Raw genomic sequence first — 19,889 nt, 5'->3', positions numbered from 1 at the left:
TTCATGACCTTGATATTTTTAAGATGACAGGCCTGTCAAGTATGTCCCTCAGTTTGGGCCCAGTGTTTCCTCTTAAGTAGACCCAATTTATGCATTTTCTACCACAATGTTACAGAAGCAGTCCTTTGCTTTTCATTATGCCCTAACAATCTGCCCCACTACTGGTAGTGTTGACCTTTGGCCACTTGAGTAAGATGGTGTCTGCTAGGTTTCTCCACAGTACATCTCCCTTTTCCACTTTTGTGATTAATAGGCGATACTTTGAGATTATGTAAAATCCAGTTCCTCATCCTGTTTTAACCTACTAGCTTTGGTATCCACTAATGTTCCTTCCTTGGATTGACTTTACATTGGTGTTTGCCAAATGGTGATTTTTTTTTTAATTTCATTACTCCTTTACATTATTATTAGGTATTCTATTGTAAGGAAGAACTTTCTCTCCTCATTTATTTATATTAATGTGTGTTCATGGACTCCTTTTTTGTTCAGTGGGTTATAACTTTTCACTGTCATTATTTATTTTGATGCTCAGTTTATCTCAAGTTGGCTTTTTAAGCAGGTCTCCATGTCCTTTTGTTATGTTCCCGTTATTGTTAAAGTGCTTCCTTATTTTCTGACATAAGAGACCCAGGCTCATTTTCTTTCCCTGCCCCAGCTCTGGAATTAGCCATTTCTCAGGGAGCCATGTTCCTTTTATTGGAGAGTACATGTGGAAACGATGATCTGGGCACTAGGTGTGTGAAATGCTACTGGAGTGTTGCTCTTCCCCCATCTCGCAGTGGAGAGAGCTAGGAAATACACATATAGATGCATTCACTTAGACACGCGCGTGCACACACACACACACACACACACACATACACACACACTTACATCTCTAGTTACTTATGTCGGCATATATTGAAAATCACTGGTTCACACTGATACCTTCAATCCTGCATATCATCACAAGGTTTATTCTAGCTTTACCTTTTTTATTTATACCTTCCTTCTCCAAGATTGAGAAATCTAGGTCCCATTACCCTCAATATGTTTATTGGCTCAACTCCCCTATATAAAGCCAATCTCCTAACTAGACCAGGTTACTGCCTGTCAGCATTGAGAGGATCAAGTGAGATAATGTATGTTAAAACACTTTAAAATATAAGAGAGTTTACCATTGTTAGTACTGCCTAGAATTAGATGTAAGATAGAAGTGAAAAGAGACAGGAATAATAATTGGGAGTAACAGGCTTTTACATTTCCTCTTCAGTTGCCTCAGACTTGTTCTTGCCATTTCTTTGAGGAATAATGTAACCTGGTAGCTTTCATTCTAGATAGTGAAAAAGTATCCCTCCTTAATCCTTCCCTAGACAATCATGCTTGCTGTGGGAATGTTACTATTTAGATTTACATCAATATTTCTTTTCTAGGTGAAGAGATCTAATAGAGAAAAACTCATTCTTATCAGATGAGATTAACTGTATAAGTAGGATCTAAAACGTAAGATTCATAGATCTGAATTCCCAAAATAACTGGCCTTTCAGACACAGTATAATCTGGTTTGTGGTGGAATTGATTAGTCTTAAGTTTTTTAGATTGGGAATGAATTAAAGCCCATTTTATTTTATTTTATTTTATTTTATTTTATTTTATTTTATTTTAGAGAGAGAGTACATGAGTTGGGGAGAGGGGCAAAGGGAAAGAGAGAGAGAATCCCAAGCAGGCACCATGCCTAGCACTGAGCCCAATACAGTGCTCACTCCCACCACCCTGGGACCATGACCGAAGCCAAAATCAAGAGTAGGACATTCAAGCAACTGAGCCACCCAGGTGCCCAGGTGCTCTTATAAACCCTTGTCAACCTGTATTCCTCAGACCAACCCCCAAATAGCTGATCACTTCCCTTCATTAATTTAACAAAATTTGTCATAAGAATAATGAAGATATCAAGATAATTAGAGGAAAAAAGAGTGGCATGCTAGGAAGATTTGAAGGAAAAAGGATAAATTTCACGTAGGAAAAGGGAGAGCAGGACAGAGTTTCCAAGAGCCCAGAGAGAAGTGAGTTGTTACTTTGGGGATAAACCCATTGGCTTAGAAAGCATTTGGCCTAGAAATGTTGGATAGGGTAGTGATGACAACAGAGTGCAAAAGATTAAATTTGAGATGTTTCAAGGCCAAATCCAAAAACCTTCAACACCAAGCAAATAAATTCCTTTCTTTTTAACTCTTAATTTTCCCTGTGGGTAACTCAGTCCTGTGGTCTTGGATTTCTGCTACTGTCTCTGTTTTCTCTCTTCATTTCTGACCCCTTCTTTTCCCTTACCTGTAACCCCTTTCCCATTTGGTCTTCCCTGATTATGGTGTTTCAGAAAACTCTGGTAAGCTGTATACTTAGAGACTCAGCCATTCAAGTCTGCAATATACAGAGAGCTTCCTTTGCAGTGGGCCAAAGTTTCAGTTTGCTGGGCTTCCTTGTGGTGCAGCAGGAACGACAGGTCATTAAAATGGAAACAAAGGGCCTGAAGGTGCTTGGACTGATGTGTCTGTCAGGGCTTTGTTACTTCAGAGATCCAGAAGTTGAAAAGTCCCCATCTGATATTTAGCAAACTGTTCAGAGAAGTCCGCCGTTGAACGTGCTGCTTACTCCAGCCGAAGCAGTGGCTACCAGAAGGTTGGTGGGCTTTGCCCCTGAGCATGTCCCCAAAGAGCCTCCCTTTATTCCTAGAAGCTGGCAGGCTTTCTTTTCTTCCTGCAAGTGGCAACCCGAATTCTGAGTTGAAAGTGAATCTTTGCCCTTGGCTCTTCTCCAGCATTCCTCGCTGAGCGAATAGGGATTTGGAATGTCAGAAAATAGAAGAGGGGAGGGGAAAAGATGTGTGTATGACTGTGAGTGTTTATATGTAAAAGCAGCTTCGTCTGGGAGGACTCAGGGAAACTTGACTTCCTCAGACGGCTTCCTTCTCATAAACTCTTGGTTCCTTATTTGTAGTTTTTTGTTTTGGGGGGGTTTTTTTGAGTTGTTTAACCTGAATTTATCACAGCAGTTCTAAACCCCTTCCAGCCCAGTGGAGTCCAGCTAAGGAAAGACGGCATGATTTCCAGAGGATTTCTGTTCCTTCCCTCTGGATAAAGCGATGGTAGTTCGTCCCAGGCTCGTCTCCGACAGGATCCAAGGTCATCTTTTCTCTGGGATTTAATCTGGTGTCATCGGGAACCTAGACTCAGGTTTTACTGGGGAGCAAGTCTCAATAAGAAGTGTCCTTTTGGGAGAATCAAGGACTCAATCTAGGCATAAAAGGTGTGGCTCAGCACAGCACCCTCACCGTAAGCTACAAGTCCTGGGCACTTGTGGTTGAAGCTGAACTGAAAGTATTGATGGAGCACGCCTCTCAGACTCTGCTTCACTGTGGACTGGCTTAGAGCGCAAGACTATAATTTACAGGGTGGCTTTTATCCTTTATTTAGTTCTATCCAAAGTCCTCTTGCATCAACTAAAAGGAGAGATTCTGTGAGGGTAACCTGCAGGGGCACTTTCTCAGCTTTGTGTGAAGAATCCAGTGGTTGAGTGTCTGTCTACATCCTGAGGAATCATGTCCTCTTTATATGCCCGAAGTAAAGAATTCACTCGGAATAGGAAGTCTCAGTCTGATTCTCCCCCAGCATCTCCATCCCCGACTGCCAAGACGCTCCGAGTAAGCAGTTTTTATTTACGTATGTTCTTAGTTGGGTCAGAGATGGAAAACGTATATGTAACTTGGGGAGTTAGGTTTAGAGCAAAGGCATTTCAGAGCATATGGGAATCAGTAGAGGAGAAAAAAATTGCAAGTAAAGACCCTGTGAGCTTTTCTGCAAGAGGTTGTGGTTCATAATACTTACTGTAGTCTTAAGTAAAAGCAGACTTAAATATGCCAGACTACGGTTTCTGTATTTTAGCTTTTAACTGTCAGTTGTAAGCTGCCTAACAGTACGATTTTAGAGTCCTTGTCACTATATCCTACAGGCGTTTCTTAATTTCTGCGGCTGTTTTTAATTGCTCCGTTTCCTGTTTGTTTTTTTGTGTGGGTCAAATACTACATTTCCAGAGATAAAGCTCCCAAATGGCCATGAAACTATAGATGTTAAACTTCAGTTATGGGCAAGTTCCTCATGAACATTTGTGTAGGTGTGTATATGAGAGAGTGTATACCTTTGCCTATTTTGTGTGTCCACTGAGTGATAAAGAGAGAGAAAAAAATACTTGGAGTCTTTACTTCTCAGTCACCCTCAGGAAACTTTGTGCTTCTAAAGTTCTAAATGACTCCTGGCTATTGACAACCAGCTGTGTGGAAGTGTTTGTAATACCCCAGGCAGATCCATTTGAGATTTTTTTTTTCTCCTCTAGTGAATGTTTCTGTACAAGTGATTTACATCTGATTCAGTGTCTTCCCCTGTAGGAAACTGACAAAAGCAAGGAGTGCTACCAATAGCAAGTGATGGGAACCCTGATGGGCATATTAGGTAGCGGGCAAGGTAGAGCTCCTTCTTAGGGAACAAGGTTGTGCTGTAGTATACGTACAGAGTAAGTAGTACGGTGGTCATAGCTTCCTTATTTGGGGAGCTGTGGGGGAAAAAATCTGCAAGAAACCTGAATTGACTATTGTGTTTCTTTTATTTTATATTCATTTTCAATGTCTTTCTCATGGGGCAAATTACCATGGAGTAGAATTTGGTATGTGGCATGTTGGTCTCGGACATCAGCTAGGGATATTCAGCATTTTGTTAAAAAGCTATTTCATTCATAAGTTCTTGTTGTGAGTGGACTAGGAGGCTCCAGTGCCACCATCGCTGAGTTCGGGGACAGTTTCTTCAACGCTTAGGATGGCGTGCCTTTCTTTTCGAAGAAGCCACAGAATGCTTCCTCCTCGGCAGCTGTTGGGTACTTTTTGGTGGCTACCAAATGAGGTCCACAAAATGGAGCGCTTTTACTTCAGTTAGTGTTTCCCTTTGTTCCCCTCCCTCTTACCCAATCAGCAATACCTTTTGGTGTAAAGAGCCCATTGTTAGCACTTCTCACCACTGTAACCAGCGTGCCCAGGGCAGTGCATGAGATGGCTCGCGAACATTCAACAAAATCTGTCTGGTGACACCCCTCCCCTTTTTTCCCTGTGTGAGTGCATTTCTTCTTTACAGTTAAACAGTGTTTTCTTCTTGTCTCGGTCCTGAGAGCTGCCATCCACCCTTTCCACCCTCCTTCCACCATCCCCCCCATCCCTGACTTTTTAGACAGAGGTCACAGTGGGAGAGAAATTGAAAATTTGGATTACAGGAAACCAAAATGTGAATGGCCTTAATAAGAGACTACTTCCCAATTGTAGTGGTCAGCGGCTGTGGATTCCCATAATAGCATCTGCTTACTGTAACCAACTTCCAGGTCCACATGGCCTGAGGCTGTTCTATAGAGTGTTGGTTTTCGCATATCATTCATGTTCCATTACGTTGCTGGTGTCTTTACTGTCTGAGAGAGTGAAAGGTATGTGAGACTAATTTGGAGGCTGTTGACACTCTGAACGGGCTATAAAACTAAGATTTATCTCCTACGATTCCCCTGTAGCCTAGTTTCCTCTCATGTACTGACTAGTTGGGGTGCTGCTTACAAACTGGTTTTGGATACTATGACCATCCCCCCTCTTAACTCACTACGTGGTGCTCTTTAACACCTAGTGTTGTGGTGGTGATGTTGGGCTCATATGCCTTCTGATGCCTGGTTACTTAACTGACGGCCACTTCATTTTCCTTACCTCATTTAATCCTCAGTCACCCTGAAAGGTGGGTGTTGCTGTGACCATTTTATGTCTGAGGAAACTGAGATACATGGAAGAAAATCCGCTTACCCACATCAGTCAGCCAGCAACAAGCAGTAGAGCCCAGTCTCTCTGGCTCCAAAACCCATATTTATCCACAACACTGGATTACATATCAAATGTACTTGAAGGTTAAGGACATGCTAGGGTCACAGATGACAGTTAAAAGCGTGGGTAGCTGTGGGAATCCAAAATTCAGGCATAATGAGGACCCAGGAAACAAATTGCAGGAAGGAGGCAGGCAGCAGCTACAGACCAAGGGAGGGAATTGACAGGCTATCCTGAATCTCCCACGCCTGATTCTCAAATCCTAGAGCCTATGAACCACGGACCCCACAGAGCCTGAGACCTTGTGGGCTACAGGTCTTCATATTTCTCTCAGAGGCAGAAATGCTTGACTAAAGAGATTGGGAAATGTCTGTGCACATTTCAGAGTTAAGATCAGAACAACTCTCACTCCCATCAAACTTCACTTGTGCACTTTCGGTTTTTTGCTAGAAATTGCACAAAGAAGTATAGCCTCTGGAGCCAACATTCTTCAAGACAAACATTGAAATCTTGAGCCAGTGTATAAATATTTATGGTTTTTTCTTAACTGTTGTTAAAGAGGCTAAATGTTAAGTGCTTCCATATAAGGAAAATGCCCTCAAAGGAAACTTACAGAGTGGCTATTCACACAGGAAGAGTATTTTGGACACCTTTCTCTTAGTCAAATGTTCAAGAAGCATGATGGGCAAACTATAAACTGCAACTCAAACAGGTATTATTTGTAACTTGAGAAAACAAATAGTAGGATGATTTGTCAGTACTAGAAAACTTGATCTTACCTACCTTTACTTTTAAACTCTCAGAAGCTTCTGATACTTTTAACATTATGTAATTCAGTGTTTCTGTACTCAGTAAGCTAGGATCATTTTCTTTTTTTTTTTTTTAAGTTTATTTATTTTGAGAGAGAGAGAGTGCGCAATTGGGGTAGGGGCAGAAAGAGTGGGGAGAGAGAGAATCCCAAGCAGACTTCGCACTGTCAGTGCAGAGCCCAATGCAGGGCTCAAACTCACAAATCATGAGATCATGACCTGAGCCGAAACCAAGAGTCAGACGCTTAACCGACTGAGCCACTCAGGTGCCCCTAGGACCCTTTTTAATAGTATAAAAATCTAATGCTTGCCTAGAGGTTGTACAACTAGTATCCTCCCTAATAAAAAATCACTTATATATGGAAGGTAGTATGTGTCTTGCCAGCTAAGATTTTGTTTACTTTCTCTGGTTCGTATTTCAAAAATAGTATTTTTCATTCTCTGAACACAAAATCGCACTGTTAAACATGGTTTTTAAAAATACATACCTCTTTTCCCATAAAGAAAATATCCATCATTTATTCTTTTAGTATCCCCAACCCCTCCCCCCCGCCCCCATCCTCCACTAAAATGGCTCTTCTAAGCGGTAGGCTCCTAATATTGCGGTTTTGGTCTCTGTTGACCGTGGGTAGTGAAATAACTTTGTTGAACAAGTCTTTTGGCTTCCACACTAGGTTCACTCTAGTTCAACATCTCTTTTGTCTCTAAAATGTGGGGAGCTCCCTGAGTAACGGATCTACTCATCTCTGATTTTCTTGCTCAGGGAAAGCAGAACAACTTCCAGGTTCATTCAGATTTCTAATAGGAACCACACCAGGTATTTATTTACGAGATTTTGAAGGCTTAGCTTCTGTTCTCATACTCTGAAGCAACCACCTGATGTGCCAGGTTAACACAATTAGTAGAAAAGCTTCCTTTTGATGTAATTTTCCAACATTAAAAAAAATAATTCTGAACTGTAAATATGTTAGACACCTCTAGTTCATGGGGTTTTTTTCTTAATTTTTTTATAAATGTTTATTTATTTTGGGGAGAGAGAGCGTGAGTGGGGTAGGGGCAGAGAGAGAGGGAGACACAGAATTAGAAGCAGGTTCCAGGCTCTGCGCTGTTAGCACAGAGCCCAATGCAGGGCTCGAACCCACAAACTGTGAAATCATGACCTGAGCCAAAGTCTGATGCTTAACTGACTGAGCCACGCAGGTGCCCCTCTGGCTCATGGTTTTTAATCACTGTTTATATTATTGGGTCTCAAGTATATAAATTCTTTTAACTTAGAAATTAATCAATTTAGTTGGTTTAGCAGTTTTAAATCAACTTGAAAGCAAGAGCCAGGTAATCATTGGTCAATACACTCAAATTATTTGCTAATTTAACAAAATATTTTTTAATACAGGCCTATCCAAAGATAACAATGCTAAATAATGTCCAAATTGTATTGCTTAGTTGATATTTATTATATTGAATCATCTTGAAATAAGTAGGTCATCAGCTGAAACCTGGGAATCTTTTAATTAGACAGATTTTCTTGAATTGGTTGGTATTTACGATAATAGGATTGGACCTGTATCTATAAAACAAAATCAGTAGCATTTTCCCATTTAATCTGGATTGCTACTCCTTCAGGATTTATATCTCAACTGAAAATCATACAAAGATTTTACATGATGTTTTTCACTCCAGCCATTAATATAAATAAAAAGAACAACTAACCAACTTGTTTTATAACCAGCTCTACAAACTAATCAGAGAACATTTGATAAACAAGTGAGTGTTGAAGGATTGCTGCTTTCCCAAGACCTTGTCTATGTGGCCACTCGGGTTAACAGGCTCCATTCTGCGTCTTAGCCTTCCAGACTGTCAGCATTGATAGTCATTCTTTGCATGTCCTTTCTGCTCTCCTGTGGCAAACACCAAACAGTTCTTTAGTGTATGTATTATCTCTTAAAAAATATTTTTAGGGGCGCCTGGGTGGCGCAGTCGGTTAAGCGTCCGACTTCAGCCAGGTCACGATCTCGCGGTCCGTGAGTTCGAGCCCCGCGTCGGGCTCTGGGCTGATGGCTCAGAGCCTGGAGCCTGTTTCCGATTCTGTGTCTCCCTCTCTCTCTGTCCCTCCCCCGTTCATGCTCTGTCTCTCTCTGTCCCAAAAATAAATAAAAAACGTTGAAAAAAAATTTAAAAAAATATATATATATTTTTAACATATATTTATTTTTGAAAAAGAGAGAGAGGTAGACAGAGGATCTGAAGCAGGCTCCATGCTGTGAGCACAGCACCCGATGCGGGGCTCGAACCCACGAACCGTGAGATCGTGACCTGAGCCGAAATCAAGAGTTGCCACTTAACCAGCTGAGCCACCCTGGCACCCCTAGTGTATTTATTATCTTATCCTTTCTACCTCTCATACTGCATCTGGGCACTACCAATCCAGAATTCATTTTTACTTTATAATCCATTGTCATAGAATGAGAAACGTTTGTCTGGGTGAATAAGGCTATTAAGGATGCAATCTGTTAACCATTTTTTCTCTTTCTCATTAAAACCACTAGTGTATCTGTTTCATTTCTTTTTTTTAAATTCCACTCAAGAAAAATCAAAGCAGTAATTCTGTAACCAAGGAATCTTCTATGCAAGAGTGGTAGAACCCATAAAAACAAAAGCAGTTTCCCTATCTGGAATCTTGGATAAACAGTAGAGTAGTTAACCCATGTTCTACATAAAGCTGAATGAGATGGCATCTGAAGTCATGGTTTCTCGACCAGAAAGGGAGTTTTGAAGGTATTGGTTCCTTTCCTGGAATTTCCAGGTGACAACACAGAGATGCAAACCCTGTTCTACCCTTGGCCCTCCAGTCTTCTTGTTCCATGATAAATGTTTATCAAGGCCAGCTACTTTATTTTGAATCATCCCACAATTAACATTTCATGAGCATCTGCTATGCAATAGGCTGTATACTGGACACTGGGATTCAGAAATGAAATTTATAGTCCCTACCTTCAAGGAATTGACAGTCTAATTGGGGAGATAAAAACAAAAATTAAGTACAGGGTGTTTTTGTTTTAGGAGGTCAATCAAGTGGTAAATACATTAAGCTGATGTTTAAAGAAGAGTAGAGGCTTGGTGGTTAAAAAAGAAGGAAATTGCATTACAAAAGTGGAAAAAATATATGAGAAAGTATAGAATTATTTTGAGCTGCAGATCAGTGTGGCTAGAACAAAAGATATATTTAGGAGTATAATAGGAAATGAAGTTGGAGACATAGCAGGGGCCATGTCATATGTGTTCTTAGTATGTCGCTCTAAGGATTTGGGGAGTTATCCTGTAGATAAAGGATTGAAAAGTTGAAGTAAAATTGCTGTGATCAGTTGCTTATTTGAGGGAGATTTCTGGCATCTATGGAGGCTAGATTATAGAGGCAGGGCCTGGGGGTTAAGTCAGTTGCCCCAAATGCTGTATTCCAGGTTGAGAAATGATAAGGTTCTGAACAGAGACATTCTTCAGGCAGTACAGAGAAGCATTCAGCTGTTTAGAAGGCAGAACTGACAAGAGTTGGGGATTAATAAAATGGGGATAAGGATGAGCCTGGAGAGGCAGAATCAAGGATGACTCCCAGGTCTCTGGTTTAGATGACTCTTTAGAAGATGGCATGACAAAACTTAGTTGGCATATGCAGGAGGGAAAAAAAGGTGTGAGGTGGAGAAATGATTTCACTTTTGGATATGTTGAGTTAGAGGTACTTTGGAACATTTAGATAGTGATATCTAGGAAGTTATTGGTCTAACCCTCAGGAGAATATTATGGGCTGAAAACATTGATATTTATGATTAAGCCATGGGAGTGGTGAGCTTGTCTAAGAAGTAGATGTAGCATAAGGAAAAAGCTGAGGATAATACCTTGGGGCTGGCGGTGTAGGTAGTAACAACAAGCAGATAGAGGTGTGTGGCTTCCCATGGTTTTTCCTATTCGGTTATCGCTGGAGTCACATGCGGGAAAGCAGGTATTATATATTATTTGTTTGGTTCTTTATTTATATATATTGTTTATATATTATATATATTTTATATATATTGTTTATATAATAATATTGTTTGTGTGCGTGTATATATATATGTATGTATGTATAATGTTTATATATTGTTTGTTTATTTCTTTAGTTCCCAAAGAACCCAGAAATTTAGATCAGTTTAGGGTCAGTTAAGAGTTTAGGGTTCTAGTTTTGTTTTCAGTGCCTAATCAGCTGTGTGACCTGGGGTGGTTTTTCAAATTTGAAAAAGTTCCCAATTTAATCAGCAGTGTTTTTTACTTCTCTTTCTCAATCTCATAATATTTGTGTGAGCGGACAACCAATTATCATCAGAAGACCCAAGGGAAGCAACTAGGGTTGGCTTTCATCTGCCTTTTATTCTTTTTCAGCCCCTTTTTGTTTCTGTTCTCAACCTGTTACGCAGTGAATAGCAGTTATCCACAACCAGGGGTTTTCTCAGCACAACAGTCTTTGGTTACACAATGCAGGGGGTTCTACCAGTTCAATGATTAGATAAAGATACTGAGAGTATGTCTGGACTTTAACCTCTGTATAGTTCATTATGAAAGCAACATTTTCATACAGGAGTTGTTACACTTTTGCGTTTATTGACTTCACGTGGTTGGTTATCTGGGAGAGAGTGTAACTATCCAGACAGTAAAATAATGACCTTAAATGTCTGTAGGTGAAAAAGGGTAAGTAGGAATTAGCCTGGATAATCAAAATCTACAAATAATCAAAACCCTTTGCTTGAGTGCCAAGGAATTTGTTCGAGCTTATTACTCTTGCAGCCAACAAGCATTGGCAGAGCCAAAGAGGAATGAGAGAGAATGGAAAAACAGAGAAAACCGTAGGAATATCAATAGCTAAATATTTATAGAACATTTACTATATGCCAGGCACAGTGTCAAGCCCTTACGTGTATTGTCTCATTTAGTGTTTTTGATAACATTAAACACTGGGTACCGTTTCCACCACTTTACTGATGAAGGCACTGAGGCAGGGAGAAGTTAAATAATGAATATAATTGTGCTGGAGCGTTTAACCAGTAAGCTGTGTAGCCAATCCAATAAAACTACCATGTCTCCATTAAATAGCTCCTGAATTATTGTTACTATCCCTGACTACTGAATCTATTTCAAAAAGAGAGATTGTGACCATTAAACTTTATTTAAAGGAGGAAAAACTTCACAGCATAATTTAGGAAGAAACAAATATAAATTAGTAAAAAGTAAGAATTTTGCATCGCCTCAAAATAAGTATAAGTTTATTATTTTTAAGTGTTTATGATAAAACTGTTGCTAAGGAGCAAAGATCTATACCCTTAAAGGGTTATAGTCTAGAATTTTTAGTGAGTGTATTAACTGTGCATAAGTGGTTACTCTAAGGCCATGTATCAGTGCTCAAAAGTAGATCCTTTTAAGTGAAGTCATTTCTCTTATTTTGTTTATGCTATTAATTTGCTTTTAAAGTAATTTTTAAACAGATGGCACAAAAATATGCTTGAATTCAGGACTTGTTAAATTATAACAAGTCCTGAATTTGAAGAGCCTGAATTAATGAAGTTTTCCTTATCTGAGGGACCCTTCTCCTGCCAAAAATCAAACAAATTGCAAATACATCCCCTCTCCCAAATTTCCTCATTGTAAAATACTTGTTTTGTTCTGGGAGCAAAATTTAGCCCCATAAATCCAAAGAATCTTATGCATCTGAAGACCTAAAATCCATATGAGGGGTATAAAATGTCAAATTTAGTGGCAGAATCAAGAAAAGCTTCAGTTCTTTATCTTCTAGAGCTTCCAGTAGCACTTTGCGATAACTGTGACCCTAACAAGGTCCCATCTTATAAATCACTCATGATAGTGTCTGTCTTCATGACCACCTCGTTAGGCCTGTTCTTTTCACGAAGCCTTGCTGAATATTTCTAGTCAGGACTGGTTTCTCTCTTTTCTGCCTACTTTTTTATTTGCCATATGTAGCAGAAAGTCTAGTGTTGGATCGCTTTCTTGCATCACTCTCATTGTTTTATGGATATACTTATCTTTCCTCCTCAAAGAAGGCTCTCTGAGATCAGAGAGCCATGTCTTAGATTCTGCAAATACCCATTTTTAAATTTTTTTTAAGTCTACTTAGTTGTTTGTTTAGAGAATGCAAGCAAGGGAGGGGCAGAGAGAGAGAGAGAGAGAGAGAGAGAGAGAGAGAGAGAGAGAGAATCCCAAGTAGGCTCCACTCTTTCAGCGTGGAGCATGATGTAGGGCTTGATCTCACGAACCATGAGATCAAGACCTAAGCTGAAATCAAAAATTGGATGCTTAGCCAACTGGGCCATCCAGGCGCCCTTGCAAATATCCATATTATTCCTCTTAAGTATCACTCACAGAGCTGGGCACACAAAGACACTTAATATAAATATAAGGAATGAACACTACTGCCTAATTAACATTTGATCTCTCTGTTCCTACCCCATTTGGCCACTTGGAAAGGAGTCAGAGGACACATACTAGAAATCCCCATTTCTGCAATGAAGGCCAACCATAGGTCTTCCCAAGACAATTCAGATATCTGTTTATTTCAATTTGCTCATGTATCTATAGCTCTAAAGTATGTAAGTTAAAATTGAGCTTCTGTGGACAGAAAGAGAAAAGGCTAAGAACGAAGAAAGTCCCTGACCTTGTGTGGGACCTACTTAGAAGTAAAAAGTTTTGCCTTATTGTTATTTAGTTTCCCAAGTATTTATTTCCTCTTGAAATGTGAGGTATGGAGAGCCTCACTAACCCCTTTGCAAAGGTTTTGATTCACCAAATTTAAAATAACTGCTACCTAAACAGACCGCTACACAACGATGTATACCATGTAAAAAAAAAAAAAAAAAAAAAAAAATCCATCTCTTCCCAGGCTTTGGGAATGGAAACCTTAATGCCCAAAAGAGGTGTAGTGGTGGTCAGTAACAGCATCTGTTGAAGAACTTTAACAGAGGAGTAGGCTGAGAGCTGGAAATTGACTTAGAGGCTTCTAAATTTATGACTTATTACATGCAATACCTAACAATATTGGTGGCGGGGGTGGGGGGTGGATGATCAAGCATCTCTTCTCATGTGTTCTCTAAGCCTGGTTTTTTCTGAACGTTATTTCATGGGCTGCTGTAGTTTCAGGTGGCTGTGCTCAGCAGTACGGACCTAAAACTTGAGCTATGGGGAAAGGAAAAATATGTGTTAAATGTGAGATATGTGGCCCACGTGCTAGAGTCACAAGTTTTAGAGCTACTCATATTCTCATTTTCATCATATGTGGTGTGCAGCATGTGAAAGGCTAGATAGAGAAGGGGCCTGAGCCTTCAGACATATTCTTGGATCATAACAGTTTATGAATTATCTTAAATATAAGATGGCTTGCCCTGGATATTTTAGAGAGGCCTTAGTATATTCATAAATTTCCTTCCATAACAAGTGTGATTTGTGAGTTCCAAAAAATCTAGAAATTCTTCAATAGCTAGGAATATCGACAAAGAAAAGGTATAGGCCTGCACAAAAGCAGAACTACAGGAGCACCTGGGTGGTTCAGTCAGTTAAGCATCTGACTCTTGATTTCAGTGCAGGTCATGATCTCATGGTTCATGCAATTGAGTCCCACGTCGGGCTCCACTCTTTCAGAGTGGAGCGTGCTTAGGATTTTCTCTCTCCCTGTGTCCCTCTGCCACTCCTCTGCTGTACATGCATATGTGTGCATGCTCTCTCTTTCTCTCTCAAAACTAAATAAAAAGAAAGATACTAAGAACTGTAAAATTCCAATAATATTTAGGTAGCGTGATCTATAGATTTAACAAAGATGTCTATTTCTATAATTTAGTAAACAATGATTTATCTTTTGAAACAAAGTGAAGTGTACTAGAGTAACATGAGGTGGCATTACATCATCTCAATTCCACATGCAAGATTACATTGGATAGTCACAGTCGGGCAATAATATTTTTCAGAGATATTTATGATATAAACTGAATGTTAAGTACTGTATTTCTTGTTCGTTTTGTTCCCTATGTATTAAGTAATTGGGAAAGAGAAATCGAGGAGCATAATATGATAAAGTTATATGTAATTTAATATTTTTAAAAGCTAAATTTTGCTTGGAAGTATACTCTAACACACAGCTGCATACACAGATGCACACTTTTCTCCAGCATAAGTCTGTGCTTTCAGCATTATTCTAACTGTGAATGCATATGATCACCCAGCTGTAGTTAATTGGCCATATACTCTTGACATTTCTTACTTTGAAGAAGTTATAAACTATAAAACCATGTTTTTTTTAAAGGGGATCCTTGTGGTAGTTGGAGTTCTAAAATGACTCCCCAGCAGTGTCCTGGCCTAATCTCCAGAGTCCATAAATATGGTGAGGTAGTTCTCCTATGATTATGTTATGTGGCACAATCGACCTAAAGACAGGGAGATATTTTCTAGGTGGGCCTGATCTAATCACATGACCCCTTAAAAGCAGAGAGCTTTCTTGGTTGATGACAGAAGGGGAAGCCAGGGAAATTTGAAGTGTGGAAAGGACTCAGTGTGCCGCTGTTGGCCTGAAGACGGAAGGGACCACGTGGGAAGGAATGTGGGCCCCTCTAGGAGCAGTGAGCAGCCACCCGCTGACAGCCAGCAAGGAAACAGAGATCTAAGACCTACAGCCACAAGAAACAGGATTCTGCCAACACCCTGAACGATCTTAAAAGCAGACTCTTCCCCAGAGCCTCCAGATCAGAATCCATCCAGCAGACACCTTGATTTCTGTCTGGGGAGAACCTGAGCAGTGCAGGGTTCCCCAGTAGAGCAGTGCTGGACTTCTGACCTACAAAACCTGTGAGACAATAAACGGATGTTTTGAGCCACTGTATTTATTATATTTGTCACAGCAGCAATAGAAATCTAATGCAATTGAAATATTTGATGATATTAAGGAATTATTTGGGTTTTTTTGATGTGGAGGAATAAAACCTGATACAGACCTCCCCATCACTGACCTCTACTATCGCATCTGTGTGTAAATCTTGAAAAATTTTATTCCACCCCCTTTTATATTTCCAAATTAAGCAGGATCTCCAAATAGAGACTCAGAAACAACAGAGACTCAGAAAGATCCCTTTCACAATTAGATACCAGGAGACTCTCAAGTTTCTCAAGAACCCCATCTGTTTGAGTTATAAAGGTTATATTCTTCCCTTAAGGTAGAAAGCTTAAAAAAACCTTTGTGTCTCTCCTAGGCGTATGTAGGAAACCAGAATGGTCCTTAAACTCAAGAAGTTATAGAATTACATTACTTTGCAATTAGCTCAGATAATGAATAGATGTGCAGTAGCCCTACAAATCTGAAAGGTCCATGTTGCAGCCACACTCCCATCCTTGACTTGTTCATCATCAGTCATTAATCTGAGAACACCAAAGGGAAAGGCTGGTTCTCTGTAGGCCATCCCAGAATAGCTCAAATTGTTTCCCCTGGCTTAGCTAGTGCACGAGAACATGATATAAAATGTTCTTTCTGCTTAGTCCCTTTCAGGGAAAATGTAAATAGGAGATTTTTTCCCATCACTGTGGGGTCAGGCCCTAACTCCAAAAGAACATAAGTTAAACCCGTTTCAGTCTTGGCAGTGGACATGTGACTTGGTCTCATTCCTTTCCCTTGGGCCCAGCTTTCCAGAGCCACAATTTTATTTTAAACTTGGTCAAAGGAGTTTGGTTTTAATTATGTGCCTTCCTGAACTCCCGATAACTTTCAAGTTAAAAGCTTTTGTGGGATTTTTCTAAGCCAGTCTCTGGTGTTTTGAGAGCCCTACACATTTCACAAATCAAAACCGGCCTGGTTCCTGTCCCTTTCCAGGATTGCCATCTGAATTATTGGCGATCTTCACTCTGTTCTTTTATTAGAAACAGGTCCCAACCAATGAGATTACTGTGGGAGAATTTCATGAGGCATGAAAGGAGAGAGCCTGCTTCTTGGTTTTAGAGCATTTTTTAAAAACTATGGTCTATCTAGCTAATCATTTTTTTATCTCTGTTTTCTGTATTCATACTGGTTTCTGAGCAACTTTTAGTCTCTTCCGCTCCAGGGTCTCATTCACAATATCTAATGCCCCCAGTTGAGCCATAAAAGCTGTGAAAGTAATTTCTTCTGTGAACAGTTTTTATCTAGTTCAGACACACTGAAGAATACCGCCTTAATGGCCATCATTCATTTGTCTTCAGTAGAAGGTAGAGCAACAATCTTTAACTAAAATACTTAGAGAAGTTCCTTCTAAGACTTCCTGACTAGAGCATGTGACATAATACATGTATGTGTTAACCTGCAAATAGGATAGAAAACTCATGCCTTCTCTAAAATATATGGTGTCGTCATGTACAGATAAGCTCTTTAGACCCTATTGAAAGAATAGAACAAGAGTAACTGTTCTGTTTTTAAAAGAGAGCCTACAGAGAAAAATAGGGCTATTGCCAGAACACAGGTAAGAGGAACTCACATTCCTAGCTTTCAAAAGATCCTAGATTTGGCCGGGGTCCCTGAGCCCTGTGTTGTAGGACCTCTCCTTATTTGCTGCCCAGTAGGCTGGCTTCTTAGAATCTTCTCTGGGAGAACCTTCACTGTTCATTTCCCTAGCCTGTGTTCTGCTCACCTCTTATGATGTCACTTCCTGGCTCACTGTTCCCCTGAGACCACTTAGGCAAACTCCCACTCTATCTTGTCTCCCGCTCTCCCCATTCACTCACTAGACTCCCTGCAGGGATGGCAGTCAGCCTTTTAGAATGAGAAGCAGTGTCAGGGTAACAGTGAACTGTGCTTAGTTTGATTGACAGCAGGATAAAGAGGGAAAATTGAAGTTAAGTCTCCACCAATTCAGCAACTCTGTTCCTTTCACCCAAGAAACCCAAACTTTTCTCTCCCTAAATCTAGTGTTGTTGTTGTTGTTTTTTATCAGATACCAGATTATCTGGAATACCAAGAAGCCAAGCAAAGCAATAGTTTCTAGAGGTATTCCACCAGTGAAAATGAGCAAGTATGACCTAAAAACCTAAGTCATTTTATCAGAAGCTGGGGGATTGAGCTCTAAATCCTGTATACTTTTAAGCTGGCTTGCCTTTCAGCCCTTATAGGAACACTCGAGCTAATTTCTATTACAATGAGAAAACCATCGTCTTTAGAAATCCCAGTTATCTTCCTTCTTTGAAATGATACTGTGTTATGGTAATATGCTACCTCTTACTGCATCCACATCTCCATTCATGAGGTTTATATATTCTCCTGTAATTGGTTGGGTTGACCTTCCCAGGACATAGCTAAGGTAGCCCTTGAAAACAACAATTTAAAAAAACCCAGGGATTCCAGATAGCTCCAAAAGTCAGGTAAAAGCATGGGTGGGGGGTGGGGGAGAAACATCAGAAGTAGTGAGGAGAGCTCAAGGATTAAGAAGTCCTACTTTTGGAGGGCCCCTGGGTGGCTGAGTTGGTTCAGCAGCCGATTCTTGTTTTCAACTCAGGTCATGATGTCATGGTTTGTGAGTTCGAGCCTGACATTGGGCTCCATGTTGACAGTGCGGAGCCTGCTTGGATTCTCTCTCTACCTCTCTCTTTGCCCCTCCCCTGCCCACGCTGTCTCTCCCTCTCAAAAATAAATAAATAAATGAATAAATAAATAAATAAATAAATAATTTTTTTTTTTTTTTTTTTTTTTTTTTTAAAAGAAGTCATACTTTCAGGGCGTATACATAGCTCAGTCAGTTAAGTATCCAACTTTGGATTTTGGCTCAGGTCATGATCTCATGGTTTGTGAGACTGAGCCCTGCATTGGGCTCCATGCTAATAGTGCAGATTCTCACTAACTGTCTGGGATTCTCTCTCCCTTTCTCTCTGCCCCTCCTCCTCCTTTTTATGCAAAATGAATAAATATTTTTTAAAAAGTCCTGCTTCCTCTGATATCTGGATCTAGGCACATTGTCTACTCTCATGTCTACTGGATCACTCATCACCCAGACATTGTTTATTAAAGTTCACCCCAAAATCAATTGATAATACAAATCTTAACCTGCCTTAAAAACAATGATAAACAACAGACTGTGATATTTGCTGCCTCCTCGCAGGCAGAAACCAGTGTCATTCATCAACTTCTTAAGTGGCTGTCTGTGGGAAACCTGTCCTGCAAGCATGCCCATGGGGACAAGAATGAGTAGGACAAGCACAGGTTGGAGCACCCAGGTTGGAGCATCCTTCGTATTACCTTCCCCTACATGCTGTCATCTGTGGAGACATTAGTCTAGGCCTCTTGAAAACCCTGTGGAATCTACCTTTTCACATGCAGAAACCTGATGGCTGCTTGGTAGCTCTAACCGATTTTTTGTTTTTAAGTGTTCATTTTTTGTATCAGCCTCCTTAGTGGAGGCCATGCGGGTACACACAGCCCTACCATCCCGTCACGTATCTGAGAACTTTGTTGGGTGTGATGACAGGACATAAATAGCTTCATAGTGCTTCCAGACCATTCTAAGTGAAAAAAGGTTAATCACATGTCCTTCTTATAGGAATAAATCAGTGGAAATGGTTAGCATGCTAACCATTTATATATGTATAAATGGCTATTTTATATATATATATATATATATGTATATATATATATATATATGTATATATATATATATATGTATATATATATATATATGTATATATATATATCACGGCTAAGATGGATACCTGGTAAAATCCTAATGTCCTTGTCTTACTGAAAAGAAACACTGTTTCTTCACTGTGCTGGCAACTGCCAGAGTCTACACTGCTGGCCTGCCAACTTAAAGCTGAAAATGTAGCTAAAATCCTACCCAACAAATTAAATATTTGCAAAGAGGAAACTAATACATTTTCAAGCGAAGTCCCACATTTTAGGAATAAAAAAATCAATAAATAAGCATGATTTTTCAGTAAGGCCACATGGTGGCCTTAGTGCACACCATGCAAGATAGACTTATATTTCAGTAGGAAGAAGCAAAAGACGGCACAAGGCAGAGCAGTTGGATTGTAAATAGGTCTCTTTCCATACCTGAGAGATGGTGTGAAATGTCTTTGGAGAAACTGACACAAATGGTTCTCCCAAGGAAAAAAAAAATTAATAATAATTATTCTCCCATATGGATAATGAAGTTTGAAAGAGGCAGTTCTGCCTA

The 19,889-nt window shown here is 39.9% G+C and overlaps 1 protein-coding gene and 1 long non-coding RNA gene across 13 annotated transcripts in view; one reads left to right on the top strand and one right to left on the bottom strand.

Moving 5' to 3' along the window:
- PPP1R12B (protein phosphatase 1 regulatory subunit 12B) overlaps positions 1–19,889 on the top strand; it is a 220,153-nt gene that overhangs the window by 168,773 nt on the left and 31,491 nt on the right. Inside the window, exon 1 of one of the 12 annotated variants that reach the window (XM_025920944.2) lies at positions 1,403–3,676. The exons of the other annotated variants lie outside the window; for them this stretch is intronic. Within the exon in view, the coding sequence (XP_025776729.1) occupies positions 3,575–3,676 (102 nt within the window). The 5' untranslated portion in view covers positions 1,403–3,574. Of the gene's footprint in view, positions 1–1,402; positions 3,677–19,889 lie in introns of those variants that run through there. 12 annotated transcript variants of the gene reach the window in all.
- On the bottom strand, positions 8,112–17,343 carry LOC147572535 (uncharacterized). Its single transcript, XR_015246394.1, has 2 exons — positions 17,202–17,343; positions 8,112–8,579 (listed from the first exon to the last, which is right to left on the bottom strand). It is a non-coding gene; the product is annotated as an uncharacterized LOC147572535 (long non-coding RNA).

This window comes from Puma concolor, chromosome E4 (genome assembly GCF_028749965.1).
Source record: "Puma concolor isolate L17-30 chromosome E4, mPumCon1.1.hap2, whole genome shotgun sequence".
In the NCBI taxonomy this organism is placed as follows: Eukaryota; Metazoa; Chordata; class Mammalia; order Carnivora; family Felidae; genus Puma; species Puma concolor.
The sequence above is the reverse complement of the archived record's forward strand: the minus strand, read 5'-3'. Positions and strand labels throughout refer to the sequence as shown.